The sequence below is a fragment of the Chelonia mydas genome, chromosome 2 (assembly GCF_015237465.2).
Source record: "Chelonia mydas isolate rCheMyd1 chromosome 2, rCheMyd1.pri.v2, whole genome shotgun sequence".
Taxonomy (NCBI): domain Eukaryota; kingdom Metazoa; phylum Chordata; order Testudines; family Cheloniidae; genus Chelonia; species Chelonia mydas.
Genome location: NC_057850.1, coordinates 199,913,727 through 199,940,719, shown reverse-complemented (window position 1 = coordinate 199,940,719; position 26,993 = coordinate 199,913,727). Strand labels below are relative to the sequence as shown.

The 26,993-nt window shown below is 42.9% G+C and overlaps 1 protein-coding gene and 1 long non-coding RNA gene across 3 annotated transcripts in view; both read left to right on the top strand.

Moving 5' to 3' along the window:
* The first annotated feature begins 7,393 nt into the window (after positions 1-7,393).
* TAX1BP1 (Tax1 binding protein 1) overlaps positions 7,394-26,993 on the top strand; it is a 98,017-nt gene continuing 78,417 nt past the window's right edge. The window contains exons 1-2 of one of the 2 annotated variants that reach the window (XM_037890503.2): positions 7,394-7,797; positions 10,436-10,619. In XM_037890503.2, the coding sequence (XP_037746431.1) occupies positions 10,443-10,619 (177 nt within the window). In that variant the 5' untranslated portion in view covers positions 7,394-7,797; positions 10,436-10,442. The remainder of the gene's footprint in view (positions 7,798-10,435; positions 10,620-26,993) is intronic. The other variant, XM_037890504.2, reaches the window with a different exon arrangement.
* Positions 15,062-17,530, top strand: LOC119565393. Its single transcript, XR_005224017.1, has 2 exons — positions 15,062-15,251; positions 16,156-17,530. It is a non-coding gene; the product is annotated as an uncharacterized LOC119565393 (long non-coding RNA).

Below are 26,993 nucleotides of genomic sequence, written 5' to 3'. Positions count from 1 at the left end.
AGTTAGACTTTGTTTAATGTTCAGAAATGAAACATTGTCAGCAACATAAGAACATTATTTGTAACTATGTGACTGATTCACAATAATGTAACTATTAATTTTCTGTAAAATGATCTTAGATACAGGAGTTAATTAGAAGATAAACTTTACAACATAACTAGAAAGAGTTCCTGCTTTAGTGACTGATATATATCTTTTACATTTCATAGCAGCCCCAGGCTTTTTACGGGGGTTGCAGTGTGGGTAGGATTACAACTAAGTGGAATCATTGGAACCTACACAAATCAATGCCAAACTTCATCAGCAGCACTAAATCATGCCCTTATACTATTCAACCACAATATACAGTTCCCTTTGTTGGGTACCAATAATTAGAAGTATATAGTTTGTTTTCAATGTGTATAAAGCAGAGAGGAGCCTGAATGGAAAAGTTCTGATCTAGATCGAAGCTTCCCACCGTTTTGGTTCATTCAGCGACAGGGATCAAACAAGACTTTTGGATCTGGACCTGAATCCAGATTCAGATTTACCCAAGGTTACTGTTTTGTTTGGGCTCCATCTCTAATTTCCAGGCATTGAATTATTAAAGGAGCTCTTTTTTTTTAATAAGCTATTAGTAGGAAGATGAATCCCTTCCTTTTATTTCCATTAGTAGTGTTGTTACTGCAGCAGTATCTTCATATTGCTGGGAAAAGATGCCCTGCAAAGATGTCTGTACCAATGAGTGCTTTTAATCCTGCCAGACACTAGGGTGTCCTCATCAGAAATATTTTTTTAAGAGTTACCCTTTTTGGAAAGTTCATATTACTGATAAGTACTGCATTATCCTCAAAGATTTCCAAATTTTACCATCTTTACTTTGTCTGCTGGAGGACCTATTCTTAGAAGTGGAGATATTTGTATTTGAACCAATGCAGAAGTAAGAAATGACAGCAGTGCACTGATATGCCATGAAGACAGTAGCCTGGAAGCAATCTTGGGGCTGCTATTTATTAGGCCCATGAACGCCAGGCATGATTCTGAACTAGTGCACTGAAAAGAAGGATCCTAGGTGAATTGGTCTCCATGGGTATGTCTATACTGAAGCAAAATACTCACGGATGGCCTGTATCAGCTTACTCAGGATTTCAGGGCTTGTGCTGTAGGTCTAAAAATAGCAGTGTAGATGTTTGGGCTCAGGCTGGTGCCAGGGCTGTGAAACCTGGTGATGGGGGAGGGTCTCAGAGCCTGGTTCCAGTCTGATCTCAAACCCATACACTGCTATTTTTAGCCCTGCAATGCAAGCCTCACAAGCGCTTTGAGTGTCACTGCTGTGGTGGGGTTTTTTTGTTTGTTTGTTTTTTTGTTTTTTGCTGTGTCAACTCCCCATATTGATTTGCTCATTAAATGACCACAGAAGTATTTATTTAAATAATTTCTCATTAAAATATATCCTGCAAAGAATGTTTTTATATTTTCTAATGATACTGAGTGAGAACATACTCATATTTTTCATCAGAAGTTCTTTGTGCTTTTGGGAATAGTAAGTGATATCCACACACAGAAGAGTCCCTTTACCAAGAACTCACAATCTGCCACAAACTTGCTCTGTAACCTTTGAGCAGTCACTTAAATTCTCTATTCTTCACCTACCCCACTCTGGGCCAAGAAGGCCTATGTTAAATGCTCTGTATAAGTGCTCATTATGATTAAGAAGCATAGGGATATTGCATTGAATTTTGATCTTTAGATTCTGTTCTGGATTTCAAATACTGTCAAAATCTGAGTTCAGATCCAAGGTTTGGATTCACGCCCATTTGTATCTTGCTAAATTGCACTATACTACTCTGCACAATTCTTAATTCAAACACAATAAATGGTGGTTTTTCTAAGTATACATTCAGTACCCAAACCTGGGTGATTAAGTTAGGCGCTTAAATCAATCAAGTCTGAAAAAATGTCTAACTTCTGTGCTTCAGATATCCAACTCTAGATTAGGGATTATATTTACTTCTCTCACAGGCATTTATGAGAAATAATTGATTATTTGTACAGAACTTTAAAGATGAAAAATATTATTTGATTTAGGAAATGAAACTAAAAATTAAAATCAGTTATCTCCCTGTGAAGGCTGCATGGCATGAAATATTTCTTGGATGCTACAAGAACATGATCACACCTAATGTTGCTCTGAGATCATTAAACATTCTTCATTTAATCTTAATCAAATCCAAAATACACCCTTTCAATTTTTACAAATGGGGATTGGCACTCTGTTGAAGTATTTCTATGTTATATACATTTTTGTAAACTCACTTGTCTTTGGTATCTTTTTGGTCCCTTGATATCCCTTTGCATCTTATTCTCTGGTCTTAATGCAACAATTTTTATCTGAATCTCTGATAAAATTCTGACTTGGCAACCTAGTGTTCTCTTAACTCTTAAATTTTCCTCCGTGACTATTTCTGCGCTTGTTAAATAAGGCACAGAGATGAATAAGAGGTAAAATGAATGAGTGACAGAGAGTCTACATGAGTCACATCAATATATATTTATTCCTATTTGTCTTTTCACATTCTAGTATCCACACAAGTAACAAAAGGATTCTACCCACTTTGTGGTCAGCTTCAGGAAGAATATACTGACAAGTCAATTTTTCTTGACAAAGAGAAAGTTGGCTTACTATTTTAGACATTTCTAATGTGCCCACATCTATAATATTTAAGCACCAGATCCAAAATTAAGAGATCCAAAAATTGTCATTTAGGGACTATCTCTGCCCCCACTTATTACATCTGCTGTTACTTAGAATAAATTTAAATAAAATCTTTTTTTCTTTAGTCCTTTTACTTTCTCCTTATCATCTGTCCATAAAGATGTTGCATAGCAATAGGTCTTTTCTTGTTTAGTACTTTTAAGATGGAGATTGAGTGAAATCTCCTTGAAGCTGCTGACCATGACAGTCACCCTTCATTCAGGATAAATGTAAGCAGTTAAACTCCTTTTGAAGTAAGATATCTGAAATGATAGGATTCCCACGCAAAACACAGGCCACATGCAAGGCCAGTCAGGAACTGAGCTATGGGGGCAGAGGGATTTCTCTGGGTATTGCCTGAAGTGTGCATGTTGTCTGGGAGCAGAAATACCCAGAGCAGCCAGAGACAGGCAGAAAGTAAGTAAGTAAAGCAATGCTAATTTGGCACTGAAAAAATTGGACAGAGATCTTTTTGGGCAGAGTGCTAGCTGGAAAGAGGCATTGAAACATAGGCACCAACTCCATGGGTGCTCCGGAGCTGGAGCACCCACGGGGAAAAATTGGTGGGTGCGGAGCACCCACCGGCAGCTCCCCACCCTGCTCCAGCTCACCTCCTCCTCCGCTCTGCCTCCTCCCCTGAGCGGGCCGAAGCGTCCTGCTTCTCCCCCCTCCCTCCCAGCGCTTGAGCTGTGAAACAGCTGTTTCGCGCGGCAAACCTGGGAGGGAGGGGGGGAGTAGGGGGAATGAAGCGCTCTTGGGGAAGAGTTGGGGCCAGGGCGGGGATTTGGGGAGGGATCCAATAGGGGCAGGGAGGGGGCGGAGTCAGGCCAGGGCTGGAGTGGGGAGGGGCACGAGCACCCACCAGCGCCAACAAAAGTTGATGCCTGTGTGTGGAAGTGGCCAAAAAGCTGCCTCCTGTTGTTTGATTCCCGTGTTCCGGATTCTGGGACTTTCTGTGACTTCGGTGACTTCTGCAGGGGCCAGTCTGGCTGACCCCAGGGCTGTCCAAGCAGCTGGCTCTGGGGCCAGCTGCTCAGATGGCCCCTGGGAAAACCACACCAGCAGCTGCTGGAGCTGCCATGGTGACAGTCACACCACGAGCTGTTCCGGCGGCCCATGGCAGCAATCCTGGGGTGGTCGGAGCACCCGCGGTCCACAGCCCTGGGCAGCAGTCCCCAGCTGGCTGGCCAATGCAGCCGTGGTCCGCAGCCCTGGGCAGCGGTCTCCGGCTGGCTGGAGAAGCCGTGGACCACGGCCCCAGGCAGTGGTCCCTGGATGGCAAAAGCAGCTGTGGTTCGCAGGTGCCCCCCACAGCAGTGGCCCATGCCTCTCCAGCAGCACCCCTGATGCCCCCAGCAGTGGTCCCCCGTACCTTCCCGCAGCAGCCTCCCCACACACCCCCAGGATTTAATCACAGATATTTTTAGTAAATGGACAGGTCAAAGTCTGTGAATTTTTGTTTATTGCACATGACCTGTCCATGACTTTTACTAAAAATACCCGTGACTAAATCATAGCCTTAGTCATGATTTAGCATTACCCATTACAGTCCCAAAAACCAGTAGTATGGGTACAAGGATGCAAAATGAAAGCAAAATTGATTATTTTCATCAACTCCCCAGTGCTGACTGTACAACTTACACTATATTTAAGGACCTACCAAATTTGCAGTTCATTTTGGTCAATTTCATGGCCACAGGATTTTAAAAATAGTACATTTCATGATTCCAGATATTTAAATCTGAAATTTCATGGTGTTGTAACTGTAGGAGTCCTGACCCAAAAGCGGGTTGTGGGGGTAGTTGCAAAGTTATTATAGGGGGGTTGCGTTATTGCCACTCTTATTTGTGCTCTGCTGATGGCGGTGGCACTGCCTTCAGAGCTTGGAGAGCGGCGGCTGCTGGATGGGAACCCAGCTCTGAAGGCAGCGCCACCACCAGCAGCAGTGCAGAAGTAAGGATGGCATGGTTTGGTATTGCCACCCTTACTACTGTGCTGCTGCCTTCAGAGCTGGGCCCTCATCATCAGCCACTACTGTCTGGCTACTCAGCTCTGAAGGCAGTGCAAAGGTAAGGGTGGCAATACTCTACAATGACCTTGCGATCCCACCCTCCTGCGACTCCCTTTTGGGTTGGATCCCTGAGTTGGAGAAATGCTACTCTCCGCAGTGAAATCTGCATAGTATAGGTTAAAAGTACACAACAGACTTTTAACTTATACTATACAGATTTCAAGGTCCATGACACGTTTTTCACAGCTGTGAATTTGGTAGGGCCCTAACTGTATTACTTCAGATCAGTATATATCGGGGTGGGCAAACTATGGCCTGGGGACCACATCCGGCCCTTCAGATATTTTAATCCAGCCCTTGAGCTCTCCGCATGTGCTGTGGCTCCACATGGCTCCCAGAAGCAATGGCATGTCCCCCTTCCAGCTCCTACAGGTAGGGGTAGCCGGGGGCTCTGTATGCTGCCCTTTCCCCAAGCGCCAGTTCTGCAGCTCCCATTGCCAGGAACCGCAGCCAATGGGAGCTGCAGGGGTGGCACCTGCGGACAGGGCAGCGCACAGAACTGCCTGGCCACACTGCCGCATGGGAGCCAGAGGAGAGACATGCTGCTGCTTTCGGGAGTTGCTTGAGGTAAGAGCCACCCAGAGCCTGCACCTCTGGCCCCGTCCTGTGCCCCAACCCTCTGCCCTAGCCCTGATCCCCTTCCTTCCTTCCGAGCCCCTCGGTCCCAGCCCAGAGCACCCTCCTGCATCCCCAACCCCTCATCCCTAGCCCCACCCCAAAGCCCACATCCCCAGCTGGAGCCCTCCTTGAACCCCAGTCCTCCTCCCACACCTTGAACTAATTTCTGGCCCCACTCCAGAGCCCTCACCCAACCCCCAATTTTGTGAGCTTTCATGGCTCTCCATGCAATTTCCATACCCAGATGTGGCCCTTGCGCCAAAAAGTTTGCCCACCCTGGGTATATATAGTAACTTCAGATCACAAAAAAACCCAGTGAAAGTGGCTTATAACTAGAAGCTGCTACATCTCACATTCCAGAGAGCAGTGTGGGGGAAGAAATGGATGATAAAGGTAAAGCAAAAATAGCTCGCCCCATTTCTTTACAAATATTTATTGGCTTTCTGCTTAACATACAAGCTAGCTTCATTCTGCACTCTAACAAATTCACTTGTGCTTACATGAGAAAGATTATTGCAGGCTCTCTTCCTTTGCCTTGTGAACTGATCTGAAAGTAAAATGTACACACACTTACTGTTTTTGAAAAACTTACTGTATATCCCATGCTATAACGAAATATAAAAATCAGTCATTTAAATATTAAATTGTAGTAGAAATAAAACACAAAAGTTCTTTTTGTAATTTGTTGCACAACAAGAGTACAGTGAATTGCTTTATCGCTTGAAATATAAATTAATATAATCAACTGTAGCTATGTTTCTGTCAGAGCTAATCATCAAGGAGTTATAACCTTACCAAAAAGGTAAATCTGGTTCCTCAAGGACTAGTATGATTTCATGCCTCTGTCATACACTTCCTTCACAATAACTATCACAGGGAGAGAATACAAGAGTACATTCAGGGTAAAGGTTTCAGAGTAGCAGCCGTGTTAGTCTGTATTCGCAAAAAGAAAAGGAGTACTTGTGGCACCTTAGAGACTAACGAATTTATTTGAGCATAAGCTTTCGTGAGCTACAGCTCACTTCTTCAGATGCATTCAGTGAAAAAAAAGGGATGGGGGTGGGGGTAATAGGTGCCTATATAAGAAAAAGTCCCAAAAAACGGGACTGTCCCTAAAAAATGGGACAGCTGGTCACCCTAGGCAGGATTGAGTGGATCATTGGGCTAGATCTTCAGTTGGTATAGCCATTGACTTTAATGGAGATTGACAATTTATACCATCTGAGAACTGAAACTAGTGTGTCATGCCTGTTATTATCTAATCCTTTAATAGATTTGGAAATAGAGGATGTTCAGCTGAGTAATGGGTTCATGTTAGTGAATTAGGGGGTGCACACAAGGCAGGGGAGTGTGTACATCAGGGCAAGTGTAGGAGCACATAGTGTAGATTTAGGGGTAAATATTTAGGTGGGGGAAAGGTGTAATGATGTGTGTAAAAGGTAAGTTTGAGTGGTTGGGCAGATGTGTTTTATGCGGGTAAAGGCTGTGCTTGTGATGTATATTTGGGAATGTGAGCACTGGAGCTGCCCCTCACACTTGCTCCCCAAAGTGTGTATCTGGAGGTAGGGGAGTGAGCTATAGGGGTGGCTTCCTGTACTATGTGTGGGGAGAGTAGGGTGACCAGATGTCCTGATTTTATAAGGACTGTCCTGATTTTTGGATTTTTTCTTATATAGGCTCCTGTTACCCCCCCACTCCCATCCTGATTTTTCACACTTGCTGTCTGGTCACCCTAGGGGACTGCTTTGGAGCCAGCTCACTAGGATTGGTGTATGTGTGTGAGGCAAGTGCATGAGGTGGGGAAGTGTTAGAGTGGGAGTGTGAGGTGGGGAGTGCTGTGAGGCCAGCTCCTCAGGGTCAGTGACAGTGTTGGGGGAGCGAGTGCTACGGGGCCGGCTCCCCAGGATCAGACAGTGTGTCTGTGTGCGGGGGCAGGAAGAGCTATGCGACAGGGCCCCCAGAGTTAGTCCGGGGGCGGGAAAGAGAGCGAGTGCTGTAGGGCACGATCCCCAGAGCCAGTGTGTGTTGAGAGGGGAGAAGCGAGCGCGATGGGGCCAGCTCCAGGCGTCGGGCTCTAGGGCTAACCCCTCACGGCTGTGTGCTGGGAAGGGTCCCTGGGCCTAATAACTCCCGGACTGCAGGAGGCGGTGGCTGGGCGGGGGTTGCTAGGAGACCACCCCAGGCCGAGTTGCGGGAGGGGTACAGCTTTCCAGAGCAAGCCCCGCCCATGCCCCTCTCATCCAGCAGCTACGGCACGGGACCGGAAGTGACGTTTCAGGGGCGGGGCCGCGGGCCGCGACGGCGAAGTGCTGATCTGCTGACGGTGGCCGCTGTGCCGTGTTGATATCCCCAGCGTCCTCCGTGGTCGTCCCAGGTAAAGGCCTTCCTCGGCCTGTCCGTGCCCGGGCGGGGCGGCAGAGCGCTCGTGGCCCGTGACTCTGGGCCCGGCGGGGAGCGGGGCGCTGCGTGTTCAGTCTCGTAGCCTCCTTTCACTCCGCCCGGTTGCCGGCCGCAGCCGGCTCCCTCGCTCTCGAGGCCTCTGTCGGCCCAACCGCCCGGCACTGGTCAAACCGGGGGGGAGGGGCGGTGGTGCTGCCGCTTTGTGTCGCCGGGGGTGGGGGGGGCGCACCTCTGTGTGTATGCGGCGGGGCGTGGCCGGACCTGCGTGTGCGGGGCGGGGGGATCCATGGCGAGCCCCAGAGGGGTGTTGGGGAAAGGTGACCTGTCCGGGGTCAGTCGCCCCTCACCCCGGCTGCTGTTGAGGAAGCGGGAAGGGCTATCAGGCCCTGACCGCCTGGCACCGGAACTGCTTAGGGCCCGGCTGCAGTGGGAGGGGGAGGAGCTGGTCCTGGTTTTCTGAGGAGCTGGTCCTGACGTTAACCGACGGTATGGTGCGGGACGCACTTTTTTAGCATCTGAAGAAGTGGGGTTTTTACCCAGGAAAGCTTATGCTCAAATAAATCTATTAGTCTTTAAGGTGCCACCGGACTCCTTCTTGTAGGGCAGCCCCGAAGTGTAAATGCTTCTCCTGGCAGCCAAGTCAGCTGGCTGTGAGCTGGGTAAACAAACGGCCCTAGCTGCTTCCCAACATCTCTGGGGTCATCCTTGTAAGTCTCTAAGTAGGTTTCTGCTGCATCCACAGTTCAGCGAGATTTTCCTGCCAATAAGTAATAATCCTAGACACATTCTGCTGACCTACAGAAATGCAGATTTGTAAATGACTAGCCGAGCCTGTTTTGAAAAATGTAAAAGATTTCAGCACAGTTGTTGGTCATGCCAGATGGCGTGGCTGTCTGCAGAAACCAATATCTTTGTGTTTGCACTACTAAAGAGACATTGGGATTTTTTTTTAGTAGTGAAAGAATTTTAGAAGTACAATTTGTTTGTCACTCCTTTTGTTTTGGTTACTCTTTTGCACTTCACATCTTGGACAATGAACATTAAAAATATCCATTTTCCTGCAATTCCTGCTGTGATTATTTGGTTTCAAGCACTAGTGGGGCTGCCAAAAAACAAATATTTTAATTAGACTTAAAGACAATTGTGGAAACTGTACTGTTGGGTTTGCAAAAGTTAAATTTTATAGAACTTATATTTTGGATCAAATGTGAGGGGAGTCTCTTAAATATCACTCCTTGCTATTCTGGGGGGAGGGGAGAGTGAGAGGAGATAATGGAACAAGTACACACAAGGAATAAAGCTGTACTATGTTAGAGTTGCTTAGGCAGACCCTTAACCCCAGTGGGTGCTATTACCCTGGTATATTTCAGCCATGTTATCTTGTCTCTCCAAAGCTATGTTAGTGTCTTCCTTTACATTTAATTTCCTTTTTAATTTATTTTGTGTAAATTGAAGTTTTAATTTTTCACCTATACTTTGCAATCATGGAGAATCACTAATTCAAAATCTTATTTTACCATTTTGTTGTGTTAGTGAAAGTGCAAAACTGTGTTGATCCTTATTTAAAGTCTAATCTACTGAAACAATATGCCCTTGCTCTTAGTGCATGGTTCATGTATTGTACTAAATCAGATGGTAATAGACTAAAGATATTTGAGTTTAGGGCTAGAAATCCTTGTTTTACCCTTACTGGATTTGATTGAGCAATATCAGTTCATTCTAGTTGCCCATAGTATTTGAAACTGCTTTATGGTCAGCCCTCTATGGAAATATTTCCAATGGGTATTGGGTGTGTAGTTCCTGAAACAATATGTTTTACTCATGATTCACTTCACTTGTTGTCACCTGAATCAAGGCTTGTACTCAGTTGTTGTAATTACTATAATTTTTAATAACAGCAACTGCAAAATGGAGCAAGATAAATTGCAACATTCAAATATTCTTCCTCCTCTCCCTATAGATTTATAAAGCTTCAATCTTGCTAACACTTGTGCATGTGCTTAAGTTTACTACCATGAATAGTGCCACTGAAATCAATAGGATAGCCTCTTAATAAACAGTTTAATGTCTTAGAATGAAACTAGTACTTGTGTTTTAAAAAAGCAAACAAACTACTGTTTCAGTTACAGCAACTGAGGACTGGACCTTCCTGTTTGCTTGCCATACTAGTTGGGGCACCAGGCTTAGTAACCTCCCCTCCAGAAAAAGAACAGCAGCAGCTGGGAGGGGAAATTATGGAAGTCTGCAAGCCTACAGTGCTCTTTACCAAGGCAACCAGCATCATTAAAAATATTGGTTGTAAGTCATAGCCCTCCTTGTCTCTGGATTCAGAGTTACCCACCTGGAGCACTAGGCACAGTGCTCCATCTTCTTATTGTCTTTGGACATGCAAGGCAAACTACCCTAGAAGTAGTCTAGACAAGGAAAAGTATTTTGTGAAACCTTGTGCTGCAGCTGTTCATTATGGAGTATATCTTCTGTGAATAGAGAAATTTATTTTGTAGGGCTCACATTGTGGCATCTTTCAAGAGAACTAAACTCATTTATGATGTCTTAGACTATTCCTCTAGTATAACTTTTCTGAAGTAATAAGAATTCTAATATTGTTACAGATCAGTCATGTCATCCTTTCAAGAAACTCCATCTTCAAGTAATGCTCTGCAGACTTCCAACTTTGCACATGTGATCTTTCAAAATGTGGCAAAAAGTTACCTTCCTAATGTACATCTTGAATGTCATTACACTCTGACCCAGTATATCCAACCACACCAAAAGGATTGGGTTGGTATTTTCAAGGTAAGCGAGTTTGTACTTTTTCAGTAACTGAATATCCATTGCATTCTAAATTACTGATTCAAAAAATAAATTATAAAATCTCTTTGATATATGTTTAAGTGGATAAATCTTGGTGATTTTAGATCTTGACACGTGCATGCAAATTAGTGTCTTCTCTTGGTTTTCAAATATGCTCATTGAAATGCAGGTATTCTAAGTGAGCTGGTATCACCATCTATTATGAAGGTAACAATGCTTTCTATGATAAGCAACTGAAACATGATCTTGTAACTTTGCCAAACTATAACTGTTTGGGATGGAATTTTCTATGCTCGGTGTCTTCCCAAAAAGTAAGCTTCAAGTGAACTTCAGCCAAAACAGTTTGGCTGTTTCTGAGAACAGGGGTAGCGAGAAAAATGTTGTCTTCCTATGTTAAATTCTGGCAACCTTTTCTTTGAGAAACTCTAGTGCTCCCATGTTTTGGAGCAAAGAACATGAAATTTGGAAGGGGTGTAGTCTCTGTTTCAAGGATGTGCCTTTTGCAGTCACTGTGAAAATCTGCCCAAATTTGGCCAATTTATAATCATTTGAAAAAAAAAAAATCACAGTTTGCACATGCTCAGTAGAGGCTTGCTGGAGCTTCGTAGCTCATTTACCGGAAGATTCTGTCCACACTGAGCAAGCTCCTGCATAGGCCTGCAGGGGACTGAGCAGGACTTTCCTAGTGTAACTTCAGGTTTCCTTGGGCTGGTCAGGGAACTAAGAGCAAGGACTGTCTCCCCTGTGCTCTCAGTGCCCCCCTTGATGTTATCAAGGCAGCATATAGTAAGAAGCTATTTGAATAGAATGGTGGGAATCAAAGATGAAGGGGAGGAAAACAGAGTGGGAGTTGGGATGGTGGGGAGACTGGCACTGGCTGGGCAAGGAAATTAGGAGTGGGAGTCTCATGGGGAGAGCCTGAAACTTGATGAGGAGTGTGTGACAGGGAACTTGTTGGGAGGTGGAGAGACACAGTTTTCAAGGAGCTTTGGTGTGGCAGTAGAATGGGGACTGGCTGGCAAAGAGACTGGGAAGGGAACCTGGAGGTGGGGCACTAAGATTGGATGAAGAACCTGGGGAGGGAGACACAGACTGGGGATGAGGAACGTGCACGGGGAGTATTTGAAGGGAGAGATTGAATGAAGAGTCAAGAGGGAGGAACTGGGACTGGTTAAGTATAGACATAGAGCCAGGGGAATGGAGGGAGACAGGGCAAGGGGAGTGGGATTGGAGCAGTGTGGGGAAGACTGGGACTCAGGGAGTCCATAGAGAAGGACTGGATGAGAACTCTGAGAAAAGGACCAAGAGGTGGGGAAGAGACAGGACTGGAACAGTGACAAGTTGGAGAGGACACAGGAGAACGTGTCAGTCTTGGGGGAAATGGCAGAACTGTGTGTCCACTGGAGAGTGCTCCCCTCCAAAGCCTGGAATGGAACCCAAAATTCTTGTGTCTCTATTTCTTTTCTATCAACGGATATTTATGAAATGCATGGGAAAAGTGTCTCATCCCTCTCAAATGCTGGCCCAAATAGAGGATTAAAACCCACAATTGCTATCCATTACTCTGCTAGTCCAGATGGCAGAGTCTGTGTAGTGGCTCTAAAGGTTCCAGTCCTGATGTCTCGTGTGGATGTCAATATCATGCCACATGTTGCAATTTCTGTTTTTTAATTTTTTTCAGTATGATGCCAAATGGTGGAATTATTTGTATTTTTTTCTGCTTAAAAAAAATTGTAAAGTGACACAAACACAACATGCGTCAAAAGGACATTGGTAAGATTGCAAGGAGAAGCATGAGAAGTTACCTGTGCAACCTTAATTCAGTCCCTTTGTGCGAATGCATTATAAGAGTCTTCCATTACATGATCACATACTATGTTTTCCGCAAGAGCCCTGCCTCAGTCAGTGTGCAGAGTGGATGGCGCTCACTTAATGAGAAAAACTGTTCAACTTTGGCCACTTCATAGAATCATAGAATATCAGGGTTGGAAGGGACCTCAGGAGGTCATCTAGTCCAACCCCCTGCTCAAAGCAGGACCAATCCCCAATCAAATCATCCCAGCCAAGGCTTTGTCAAGCCTGACCTTAAAAACTTCCAAGGAAGGAGATTCTACCACCTCCCTCGGTAACGCATTCCAGTGTTTCACCACCCTCTTAGTGAAAAAGTTTTTCCTAATATCCAACCTAAACCTCCCCCACTGCAACTTGAGACCATTACTCCTTGTCGTGTCCTCTTCTACCACTGAGAATAGTCTAGAACCATCCTCTCTGGAACCACCTCTCAGGTAGTTGAAAGCAGCTATCAAATCCCCCCTCATTCTTCTCTTCCGCAGACTAAACAATCCCAGTTCCCTCAGCCTCTCCTCATAAGTCATGTGTTCCAGACCCCTAATCATTTTTGTTGCCCTTCGCTGGACTCTCTCCAATTTATCCACGTCCTTCTTGTAGTGTGGGGCCCAAAACTGGACACAGTACTCCAGATGAGGCCTCACCAATGTCGAATAGAGGGGAATGATCAAGTCCCTCGATCTGCTCGCTATGCCCCTACTTATACATCCCAAAATGCCATTGGCCTTCTTGGCAACAAGGGCACACTGCTGACTCATATCCAGCTTCTCGTCCACTGTAACCCTTAGGTCCTTTTCCGCAGAACTGCTGCCTAGCCATTCGGTCCCTAGTCTGTAGCTGTGCATTGGGTTCTTCCGTCCTAAGTGCAGGACCCTGCACTTATCCTTATTGAACCGCATCAGGTTTCTTTTGGCCCAATCCTCCAATTTGTCTAGGTTCCTCTGTATCCTATCCCTGCCCTCCAGCGTATCTACCACTCCTCCCAGTTTAGTATCATCCGCAAATTTGCTGAGAGTGCAATCCACACCATCCTCCAGATCATTTATGAAGATATTGAACAAAACCGGCCCCAGGACCGACCCCTGGGGCACTCCACTTGACACCGGCTGCCAACTAGACATGGAGCCATTGATCACTACCCGTTGAGCCCGACAATCTAGCCAGCTTTCTACCCACCTTATAGTGCATTCATCCAGCCCATACTTCTTTAACTTGCTGACAAGAATACTGCGGGAGACCGTGTCAAAAGCTTTGCTAAAATCAAGAAACAATACATCCACTGCTTTCCCTTCATCCACAGAACCAGTAATCTCATCATCACTTGCTTTATTTATCATACACTATTCAAATTTTGCTCTGAAGGCAGGATTATTAACTAATTCGTGTGCTTTTCTGTGGCACGCATCGTAGTATCTGCTTCACAAACAGGCCTACTGAGAGAAATTTGGGGTTCTGGTACATCATGTTGGCTGGGGGCCCATCCTCTCCCATTTCACTTTATTTACAGAGCAATTAGACTTTTGGGAGGGCCATCATACTAATGTTCCCACCCACCCATTGCCAAGCCCTGTTCACAAACCTAATCTTCATAACACCCCTGTGAAATGAGAGGCAGTGTGATCCCCATTGTACATATGAGCAGGTGAGGCACAGAGTGGTTAAGTTCAAAAGTATTCACTAATTCTTAGTGCCCAGTTTGAGACATTTTTTTAGCATATTTAGCATTATGTAGCACTGTTTATCTTCCCATTGACTTGGGTTGTAGATGCAAGTGCCCAGCACTTCTGCAAATCAGATTCCTGGATCTCAAGTCAGACACCCGGAAAATGAGGAACACATAATTAGTACCATCTCTGAAAAGTTTGGTTTATGTGACTTGCCTAGGATCATATAGGAATTCTGTGCCAGAGGCAGGGATAGAATCCAGTTTTCCCAAACAGCATTCAGTTACCTTAACCACGAAACAGTCCTTTCTCTTCCTCAGTCCCCTGCTTTCTAACTTCTGCAACAAATGAGGCAGGAATCCTACGGATAATAGTGTGTTGGTTTTTTTTTTTCCCCCCCGCTATGCAATCCTGACTCATCCCCAGAGCCATGTCCATTCTGTACACTTAATCAGGCAGTGATCTTAGGGGGAGAAAATAGCATGTGATCATGTAATTAGGCTGTATGATAAAGTATACCCATAAGGGGGCCAAATTAAAGTTGCAGAGACCATCTTTAATTCTGGCGTTTGCAACTTTTGAGTGCTTGATTTTGCAACTGTAATTTTTGAATGTAGTTTGTGTAATACAGAATACAGGAAAACAACCATGGGTAGCACTATGACAGAAAAATATTTTTTAAAAATTGTACTTTTTTTCTTATGTCTTTATCGACTTCTATTTATCAAATATTTTCTATTTTTTATATGTAGCTAAAATTAAGTCTCTTGTTAATGTGTTAACTTTTAGAGTAATGTTATCATGGAAAAACTTTTTTCTGTGTGCACCTCACTAATTGCTGACAGAGAAAGGATGTTGGAGAATGTAGGCTCATTGTTTCCTTCCTATTCTCTAGATCAAAGCCAGGTGAGACAGCAGTGGAAGGAATTATGGAGCTCAGCATTTGGAGCCGGTTTCATTATAATGATTCGCTGAGCTTCCCTGCAGTGTTCCTCCTGTCTCTAAGATAACTGGATGTTTCTCCCTCAATTTTCCATTACTGCTGACAGAATTTATATTGCATCTCTCTTGCCTGATTTGCATCCTTGCTGTATGTCTTAAGGTTTGCCTACACTAGAGAGTTTTGTTTCTTAGCTGTATTGGTACTGTCAAATGTTAGGTTTAAGTGCTCTACCAAGTAACTTGACATCTAATCTTCAGATTGTCAAAAGGCAATACTATTTTTTTTTTTTTTAGACCAACAAATGAGTTTTTCCATAGATAGGTACTGTGACTTGCTTACACCTCTACTGTATCTGTGGACATTGTACAATCCACTGTTTGCATCATTGAAATGAAATTGGTACAAGAATTATGCAGGAGGAGTACATGGTTTTATAAAGGAGAGATTTTCCTAAAGCACACATTTTGTAAATCTGCAAAGTTTGAGGGCAGGAGGGAATCCAAGTACGATTTCAGTTAGTTTAGTGCAACTGAATAAACCTGGTATGTGAAGTAAAGTGCACGTCCATTTGAAGAATGGAGGTGCAAGCATTCCACTGGAATTTCAGAGGAATGTTTTAGTGAAGAGGATAATGGGATTAAAATGTTTTACTAAGTTTGCAGTAACAGTCAGTACCTATTTGTATAACAGAGTTTCATTTTGTTTTATAAATTAACTTTTAAATTGAGTTCATTGTCATAAGTTAGGGGACATTTTTGAGGTTGTAATAGATTATGGGTATATACTATTACTGTCAGAAACTTTGAATTTAAAGAAAATCTTTAAATTTTGGAGTTGGCCTAATTTTTTAGATAAACTGGGAAGAGGCAAGGTGACCCACATATAGTCCTGTCATTCTTTTGAAGTAGTTAGAATTTAAACTTTAAAAACTGATGTTATACATTTGATTAAAAATCAGGGAGGCAATTAGCATACATTCTAGTGTCCCTGTTTAAAAGAAGAAAAAATCCAAATCTAACCCTATAACATTGGTTTGTTTTTCTCTTTTAAACATTCTTTGCAGTAAAATGAAAAAGTCTCATCGAGAAACTGTCTTCTTGCTGAAACAACCATTATTGATACAAGATCAGACTCTGTACTGGGGACAAAATATAAACGACTGTTAGAGATTGATTATACCTTGGGGTTGTTGGGAAAGCTGATGAATCACACTTGATTATTATTTATTATGATATTTAGAAAGGTGAGTAATAGTGTGAAGATACAATGCATGCCTAGTGAAATAGTCTTCAAGGGATTCTGAACTCACTAAATAACAAGAATGATTAAAGTCTTGTGTAGCGGTCTTGATACTGTAACTAATGAGAATCAGACTTTTGTCAGTGACCTCAAAGTGTCAGTTTATTGGCCGTGAATGTAGAGGGATGGGAAGACCTTGGCTTTTTGTGGAGGAGAATGAATTTGCTTAAAGGCCAAAACTGTTCAAAGGTTAAATGAATGCCATCTTTGAGTCTTATAGGAAGTTATTGCTGTTGCACCAGTGATAGTTGTGTGTCTGTATTAAAAACTGTCAAGTCAAGAGGTCTAGTGGAATTTTCATTTAGTTCAACATAGGAAGTTACAGTGATGGATGAGGGACCTGACTAAGATTTAAGGGCTGTGTTCACTATGGGAGTCACAGTGGCACAACTGTAGCTATGCTGCTGTCGTGTAGATGCTTCCAATATCGATCCAGATCCCTGAGCAGCCGTAGCCCTGCCTGCACCATGGATTAGGTCAGTTTAACTACAGTGCTCGGGGTATGAATGTTCCACATCCCTGAGTGACGTAGCTAGGTCAGTGTTCATTTTAAGTGTAGACAAAGCTTACGTTCGTTTCCACATGCTGAGGAGTTGTGGTATCTTGCTATATTTTTTTCCATCTAAATGTGTTAACTCCCTTTGTAAAACCATGTTCTCTCCGCCCTCCCTCCTCCCCCTTCCCCCTTCTCTTTTGTCCTTTGCTGCCTCTGGTCATGTATATAAAATTTGCTCAGTGTAATGAAATTTGCCCTAATTCCTTTAAGGTGTATGGCCTTCATTTTAGTACTTGTCCCTATTCTTTTTGTCCCTTTTAGAATTCTATCCTTAAATGCAGCTTTAAACTGATCCCTTTCACAAACAGTCAGTTTCCCCATTTTTCTGTTATATAAGGCATTTGTTTTCTCAAGCTCCCAGCCTGGGTTCTCAAACATCCTCATGGAGAGAACCACAACTTAAGTGTTTTATCTTTCCTTGCGTTTAGAGTTGCAGGACATTGTTGTAGCAACTATAGCAATTGCTTACGTGAAGTAGTAATTTTAGGAAAGGACTAAATATATTTTTAACTGTCCTTAATGGAACAAATGTATTGTCTTTTTGAAATTAATCATTGTTTTCTCTTTTTTGTTATCACACCCATTCTGTTCCTCTTTTGTGCATGCTGCTTGTTCCCCTCTCTCTCTAGGTATTCCTTTTTCACAAAAGGGCTGCTGATGGTGCCTGGCTTCTGTTTCCTTATGTTATGGAGCAGTGGCCTGAAAGGGAGGCAGCTAGACTGGCCTCATTGTCAGCTGCTTTTACAGGCATTCTGGCAAGGACATTTGAAGTAAATGGAAAAAGAGGAAGGGCCAGCACCATGTTACCCATCAGTTCTCTGTTAATCACCAGGAGGTGCTTTGTGAGCCACCAGTGGTTAATAGATCAGTTGGGGAACTGGTGTCCTAATTAACTTATTCATGTTTCTTTAAATGAATTACCTTGCCTTCTGAATTCAGACTCATAACTTTTTTTGGACAGGTTGTTACATGTTCTTCTAGGCTGTTCTTTAATACTGATATTTTCTTTCTGTCTGGCTTTTTGCCATTTAGAAGAAAGGTAAATTTATTTTTCTGTTTATGTATTGATGCCTGGTCTGAGTTTTAAGCAGAAAGAGAAAATTGAATTACACCCCTGGTAAGCCTTTGAATTTATCCAGGGCAGACACACTCACCTTGGGTGTTAGTGCTGAAAAGGTCAAAACTTAAATTGGCATTAGTTTCAATGCAATACATGGTTTTATCTGTAACTTAATGCTTCAGAGGGAATTTGAAACTAGATCATTTGTTACTTCTCACAGCTTCTGAAGACTCAGACTCTAACAGGAGTATTCAGTGGTTTGTTTTATGTTTGATATGTACTTTTATCAAATAACAATTTTGTTTTTCAGTGCACACACACAAGTGTTGCCTCTGATTTCTCCATTATGTCCTAGTGGTGTATTTAGAAGGTGATCACATTAGGTTGTCTTAAATACCTAACTTTCCTCTAGCATCATATCTGAGCATCTCACAATTTTTAATTTATCTTCACAACACCTCTGTGTGATAGGGCAGTGCTTTTATTCCCATTTTACAAATAGGAAACTGAGCTACAGAGACCCTAAGCACCTTGCCCAGAGGAACAGGGAATTGAACCAAGGTTTCCTAAGTCCTAGGTTAGTGTCCTAACCAATGGACCATCCTTCCCTTTTTCCTTGTTGCTTTTCTTTTATAAATAGTTATAAATACTTAATTATATATAGAGACAAAGGTAGGGGAATCTTAAAAAGCAAATTTATTCATATGTTTAGCATAAAATGCTGTGGACTTTTTTTTTTTTTTAAAAGGGGATTGAACCACATATATTGTAATAGAAGGGAAACACTTTGTGTATATACAGAGTAACTTACTAATAAGGTTACGTTTTAGTCACTGGTATTTTTAGTAAGTCATGGACAGGTCACACGCAGTAAACAAAAATTCACGGCCCGTGACCTGTCCATGACTTTTACTAAAAATACCTGTGACTAAGCCTTTGCGGGGGAAGGCTCAGGAGGGCAGCCCGGGAGGCACTGCAGGTGCTAGGAAGGGGAGGGTTGGTGGGGCTGGGGAAGGCTCCCTACCTGGCTTCTGGAAAGTAGTGACTCTGCAGCTCCCGTTGGCTAGGAACTGCAGCCAGTGGGAGCTGCGGGGGTGGTGCCTGCAGGCGGAGGCAGCATGTGGAGCTAGCAACTGAGGGAGAGGAGTTACCATTGCCATCTCAGGTAATTACCGCTCTGCACTCCAGCCCTGAACCCGTCCGCCCCTGACTGCCCCACCAGCAGCCGGTGTGTGTGGCCCTGGGGGCTGCCCAAGCCACTGAGATCATGGCATCTGTGACAAACAGAGCCTTACTTATTAGCAATAATTATTGGTAGTCTTTAAATGTATTTCCATATAGGAACTCTTGCCAGCAACCTCTCATTGGATTACTGTACATACATCTTCGGAGTCTTTTTTCAGACTCATGAGAATTTCAATCATTTCTCCATATTTCAGAAAGAGATATTTACCTTTTAGATTCCAGCCTCTCGTACACTTTTTGGGATATCCTAGATTTTCACTGTTCACTCCTCCTACCCCTATGCAGCAAGTCAAAGTGAACAACTACTCTCCTTCTGTGGTTCCTGCTCCAAAATGAACTTGGAAACTGCCAGGGTCTCAGATGAATATGTGGAATCTACATCCATATGTTGCTGCAGAGATGCCTTGAAATATTTTTGCAGGATTGACATTGCCAGGATCAAATATTCACATTAGTTCTCTCTGATCAAATATGCAGAAACACAGTGAAGTTAGACAGCTGGTACTCCTGGGGGAATTCTGCGCACAGTATATTAAAATTCTGCATATTTTGTCAAAATAATGCAATATAATCACTCTGGTTTAAATTAGTTCAGTAACTTATTTAAACTACAATACAATGGATGGAGGATGTGAGTGGGGAGCATTGGAGGAAATCCCAAAATCCCTTTGCCTAATAATAGTGACCCTTTATTTCTAGTTATTAGTCAAAAAATATTTGCAGCATATGCTCAGTGTTACATAGTAGGCAACTGAAGAGCAAGTGAGGGCTGGGGAATCAAACTCAATATTTTGTATTGGCTACTGACCATCTCCAGAAGGGTCAGTAGCAAACAGTTCATGGAGCACATTTTATAGGAAATTTTTTCAGTCCAAAAATTCAGACCAGTTCTAATCACTAAAACACCGTAAGTATTTATAAGGCCATACTGTCCCCCTACAGCCTACACCACTCTAGCAATGTAAAGGAGCTTTAAAACTTACACCTGTTTTATACTCCTGAGGGAATTCACAAAGACAACAGGAACAATTCACTAAGCAGGCAGGCTGCTATATTCTGCTCTGACTGAGGGGACAGAGCCTGCCCCACGCCTGCTTCCTCAGAAACATCCCAAAGCCCTGCCCCTCCACGCTGAGCTTGCCGCAATAGTGAGTGAGACAGACAGTGTGTGTTTCTCTCCTTCATGCATGTCTGCTGGCCCCCGATGGTGATTTACATCTCTACTGGCTGCTTTGGGTGCCCAAGCCAACCTGCCTGTGTTGCTGGGGAGGGGTGAGTGACCGCTCTTGCACCTTCCCTTTGCTTTCTCATCAGAAGTAATTTTTTTGCAGGGAAGGAAAGAAATCTGTGGGGGACATGAATTCTGCACACGTGCAGTGACACAGAATTCCCCAGGAGTAAACTGAAAATAAGGCAAGATTGAATATTATATAATAAAGGTTTGCAGAAGCCTTTGAATCAGGTACAAGCCTAATATCTGTACAGTGGAACAACAAAGTTCTTAAAATATTTTGCTGGCTTTTCCAGGTTTGAGTGAAGAGGCCCACACCAAAGCTTCAGAATGATAAGAACAGTGATGTGATTTTGTGTGTCACTATACGAAGAGGTTTGGCCTCTTGAAGTGCAAATAAAGGCCTTCGTGGGTGACCATCCTTTGTTTCCCGGCTTCAGCTCTTGTCTCAGACTTTGAGGACTTCATACCAACCTTGACTGCATGCCATCTATAGGTCAAATCCTAGTACCTGAGCAACATCTTGATTACTTGAATAGCATGATGAATATTGACTTTCATGTTGCTGCATCACCTAGGTATAGACTGAACCATGGATTCTCAGCCTTGGGGTCATGACTTTAAGGTCCATCATGAGGGGAATGTAATGGGGTATGTGACAAAGCTCTGTCCTTGCTCCGTGGATCCCGCGTTTCCTGGTGGATTTCTCTAGCCTCAGAGGCTCACTGTGACCCTGCATGTAACCCTTCTCTCTCTAGAGACAAGGGTCACAGTCTACTGAGCCATTTTCATCATAAGCCAGCGAGGGAGGTGAGGAGAAGTTATCCTTCCTTGCATAGTCTGTTGTCTCCCAGTCTCAGTGATTAATCAGGGGGCAAAGGTGGGGTGGGGGGAGCCCAGGCCCACCCTCTACTCCGGGCACCAGCCCAGGGACCCTAATAGTATCAGCTATGGTAGCTGACCTTTTAGAAACATGACATGGACAATTCCCTGGGCTACTTCCTCAAGCTCCACATCACCCTTACCTCAAGGCCTCCTTCCTTGTGCCGGATATGGTGTGTACTACTCAGCCTCTCCAACAGCGCAACTTCCTCCCACAGCTCCTGACATGCACACCTATCTGACTAACTGGGAGGCTTTTAACTAGTTTCAGCCAGCCCCTGATTGGCTTCAGGTGTCCCAATCAACCTAGCCTTCTCCCTGCCTTCTGGAAAGTTCTTAATTGGCCCCAGGTGTCTTAATTGACCTGGAGCAGCTTCCATTTCACTTATCTTGGTACCAGGGATTTGTTTAGCCTGGAGCTAATATATCTATCTCCCACTACTTTCCTATAGCCATCTGGCCTTGCCCCGTCACAGGTAGTTGGCAGAATCTCCCAGTTTTAAAAATGAGGGGGAAAGTACCTTATCCCACTAGAGAAGCACTGTACTGTCTCAGCTAAACTGATGCTGTTTCTTTCCACTTGCACCTCCTCTGAAGAAACATCTAGTTTGGTAGCCTGAGCCAGCCTTGGACAAAGAAGAGGATGAAAGGGATTGCATACACCAGGGACAGAGGAGGAAATGGCTTCAGACTCTTCTGCTGCAGGATCTGAAATTTTTTTTTTTGGGTAGAGAAAATGGCTAATGTAATACCCTTTAACATGGAAATGACTAAGGACATCTGGACTTACCTAATAGTGTCCTTGAGTTGAATGGCACACAGTTTTTTTTTCTTTGTCATATAGATATACAGTATTAGTTTTCTTAAAGTTACATTTGATAAGAGAAGAATGGAATAGCAAATATGGCCAATCACTGACAGACGCAATAGTGGAAGGAAAATACAAATAATTATGCTACTTCGCATATATCTGTGAAAATTAATAGAAATTTCCTCTTTCAAAAAAGGGACTTAATGTACTATTTTTGGGGGGCAGCTACTTTTTCATACTTGTGTTTTAAACTGATTATTATTATTATACAACTCAACTGATGTATCAAGTTTGTCTTTCTGGTTTATCATGATGTTTGTTTGCAGCTGATGCACATCTACCAGCTTTCTAGCCATAAGCTTGTACCTTTATTTTGGCTTATACCTAAAAGGGTGGGGAACAATGTTCCCTCTAATTTTTTCCATTCAAGTGTGGAGTAAATTTTATGTGCACCGATGTATGTGCACTACCCCTAGAAACAAAAAACTTAGATATAATAAGAAAAGGAGTAGTTGTGGCACCTTAGAGTCTAACAAATTTATTTGAGCATAAGCTTTTGTGAGCTACAGCTCACTTCATAGGATGCATGCAGTGGAAAATACAGTGGGGAGATTTTATATATACAGAGAACATGAAACAATGGGTGTTACTATACACGCTGTAATGAGAGTGATCAGGTAAGGTGAGCTATTACCAGCAGGAGAGCGGGGGGTGGGGGTGATTTGGACATCTGATTTTTGTCCATTTATTCTTTTACATAGAGACTGTCCAGTTTGGCCAGTGTACATGGCAGAGGGGCATTGCTGGCACATGATGGCATATATCACATTGGTAGATGTGCAGGTGAACAAGCTTCTGATAGTGTGGCTGATGTGATTAGGCCTATGATTGTGTCCCCTGAATATATATGTGGACACAGTTGGCAACGGGCTTTGTTGCAAGGATAGGTTCCTGGGTTAGTGGTTCTGTTGTGTGGTTGCTGGTGAGTATTTGCTTCAGGTTGGGGGGCAATGCCCCTCTGCCATGTACATTGGCCAAACTGGACAGTCTCTACGTAAAAGAATAAATGGACACAAATCAGACATCAAGAATTATAACATTCAAAAACCAGTCGGAGAACACTTCAGTCTCTTTGGTCACTCGGTTACCGACCTAAAAGTGGCAATTCTTCAACAAAAAAAACTTCAGAAACAGACTCCAAGGAAAGACTGTTGAATTGGAATTAATTTGCAAACTGGATACAATTAACTTAGGCTTGAATAAAGACTGGGAGTGGGTGGGTCATTACACAAAGTAAAACTATTTCCCCATGTTTATTCCCCCCCCCCCCCAGGCTACTGTTCCTCAGACGTTCTTATCAACTGCTGGAAATGGCCCACCTTGATTATCACTACAGAAGGTTCCTCTTCTCCCCCTGCTCTTCTGCTGGTAATAGCTCACCTTACCTGATCACTCTCCTTACAGTATGTATGGTAACACTCATTGTTTCATGTTTTCTGTGTATATAAATGTCCCCACTGTATTTTCCACTGAATGCATCAGATGAAGTGAGCTGTGTAGCTCACGAAAGCTTATGCTCAAATAAATTGGTTAGTCTCTAAGGTGCCACAAGTACTCCTTTTTCTTTTTGGGGATACAGACTAACATAGCTGCTACTCTGAAACTTGTATACCTTGTAATCTTTTCATAGTTAGATGTGGCTGTTATGTCCATACTGGATCATGACTAAGGCTAAGAATTTGTCTCTGGTATTTTTATTAAAAGTCACGGACAGGACGTGGCAATAAACAATGAAATCATGGAAATGTGCATACAGTAATGCACTTTTCACTACATCAGTACAGGAGCTTTTGAATTGGTATCAAACCTTATATAATTTTGACTACTGACATGATTAACTGTTAGAATATAAAATGGTCATTTACTAAAAGAGCTTTCCATGATTCTGAAACAGCATGCTGTATATTGCCAGGTTGTCATCTTTGAGCATCTATCATCTCACAAGATATCTTTGTAAGACTAAAATGATCTCTCGCAGTCTGCGCTGTTAACTGGCAATGATAAACACCTTAGAGCTATTACTTGGAAAGTGATCTTTTGAAGTGCCACAATGTCAGAGTACTTCATTTCAGAAACTGCACTGCTGTAGGTAAAAAACATTTCCCTTCAAACAAGGGAATAGACTCAAATATATTTAGTGATGCAAGGTCAAGAAGTTTGGCCTGATTGGGATCAAACAGTTGGCAGGGTTTAAAAAAAACACAACACAGCGGGTTGACAAAACCATTAAGAACCAGTCATATAGGCTTCAGTTTTAACACTGTTTTTGCAAAGGGTTTTCTTAGCTAACAGGTTGTCAGTTGTGCCATTGAAGGACTTTTCCCAACTGGCAAGATCCGTCAAATCATTTGCCACCTTATGCAGTCTGATCTCTCATAAGCAGTGAGAGTTGCCATTATCCTTGGTGGAAATACTTGAATTGCTGCAATATATCTGCTTTTATTTCTGTTGATTTTGTTAAAGTGACCACATCTTCAACAGATGAACTACAGCTTCACTTCCACTTTTCAAAAAAACCCCACATAATCCTGCAGCTGCCTGGTATGAAAACGGACAGCTACAAATCAGCTGTTACACCCTGTGATTACTGGGGAAAGGGAATTGCAGGCACTTTCCCTTTTTCCTGTAATGATTGATTGAACCATGCTTTGCGGGTAGGGCAGGCAGTGAATGCACGTTTTACAGAAATAACAAGTTCATTTACTTTTCCAAATGTTTTTCTCCAGGTATCGCCCACTAAGTTGAGATGATGTGCAGTGAATGTTATGTGCACTGCATTCAGAAAAAACGCTTTGAGGCTTCATTCCCAGGTTTTGTTCAAACATGCAGCATTGTCATGACAAAAGCAGTGACTTTATCAAAAGGAATTCTGTATTTCTGAACTGACTGCCCTAGCCCTGCTGCCTAGGGCTGACATTGTGAAGGTCACAAAAAAATCATGAAATCTGAGACAAACTTGTAGCCTTAATCATGCCAAATAAATTTTGTATTATGTTAGCAAAGGATGGATTTTGACTCTCCCATGCTTCCGACAATTTTGACAAAAAAATTAACTGATCCACCTGAAATAGTCTCTTCAACTAGATAATTTTTTTTTTGAAGTTGTTTTTCTTTTTCTTTAAAGTGGAATATGAAAGGATATCAGGCAACTCCAAGGATTTCCTAAGTTATTACTAATTTTTTTCAAAGTGAAATATTTCACTATTTGAAAAAAAAAATGTTTTGGGGGTGGGGGAGAGGGAGGAACCTCTCACACAAAATGAATCAGAATCTTCTGTCTCTATAGTTTTTGAATCTTTTGGCTCCAGTGAGAGCTAGTGATTCTAGGTGTAAGTGGTGGATGGTAAATTTTGAAGTTAATCAGTTGGGTTTATAAAGGAAAGCTAGGTGTATCCTTACTGTGGGGAAATTACAGTGTCTCAATAAGCTCTAACTTCTGAGAAAAAGAATAGCACATCACTTTCTTTCCATTATAAAAACTACTTTTGAGAACAGAGGACACTAAATGGTATAGATCTGAGCTTTGATGTCGTTGGGACTACTGAAACAATGAGGAGTCCAGTGGTCCTTTAAAGACTAACAGATTTATTGGGGCATGAGCTTTCATGGGAAAAAACCCACTTCTTCAGAGGCATGGAGTGAAAATTACAGATACAGGCATAAATATACTGGCACATGAAGAGAAGGGAGTTACCTTACAAGTGGAGACCCATTGCTGATGAGGCCAATTCAGTCAGGGTGGATGTGGTCCACTCCCAATAATTGAGGAGGAGGTGTCAATACAAAGAGAGGGAAAATTGCTTTTGTAGTGAGCCAACCCTCCCCGTCTCTATTCAAGCCCAAATTAATGGTGTTAAGTTTGCAAATTAATTTGCAAAAAAATCTGCAATTTCTCTTTGAAGTCTGTTTTTAAATTTTTTTTTTGTTGAAGTATGGCTACTTTTAAATCGGTTATTGAATGTCCAGGGAGATTGAAGTGTTTATAGATTCATAGATACTAAGGTCAGAAGGGACCGTTATGATCATCTAGTCCAACCTCCTGCACAACGCAGACCACAGAATCTCACCCAACCACTCCTGAGAAAAACCTCTCACCTATGTCTGAGCTATTGAAGTCTTCAAATCGTGGTTTAAAGACTTCAAGGAGCAGAGAATCCTCCAGCAAGTGACCCGTGACCCATGCTACAGAGGAAGGCGGAAAACCTCCAGGACCTCTTCCAATCTACTCTGGAGGAAAATTCCTTCCCGACCCCAAATATGGTGATCAGCTAAACCCTGAGCATATGGGCAAGATTCACCAGCCAGATTCCTAGGAAAGAATTTGCTGTAGTAACTCAGATCCCACCCCATCTAACATCCCATCACAGGCCATTGGGCCTATTTACCATGAATATTTAAAGATCAATTAATTACCAAAATCACGTTATCCCATCATACCATCTCCTCCATAAACTTACCGAGTTTAATCTTAAAGCCAGATAGATCTTTTTGCCCCCACTGCTTCCCTTGAAAGGCTATTCCAAAACTTCACTCCTCTGATGGTTAGAAACCTTTGTCTAATTTCAAGTCTAAACTTCCCAGTGACCAGTTTATATCCATTTGTTCCTGTGTCCACATTGGTACTGAGCTTAAATAATTCTTCTCCCTCTCTGGTATTTATCCCTCTGATATATTTATAGAGAGCAATCATATCTCCACTCATCCTTCTTTTAGTTAGGCTAAACAAGCCAAGCTCCTTGAGTCTCCTTTCATAAGAC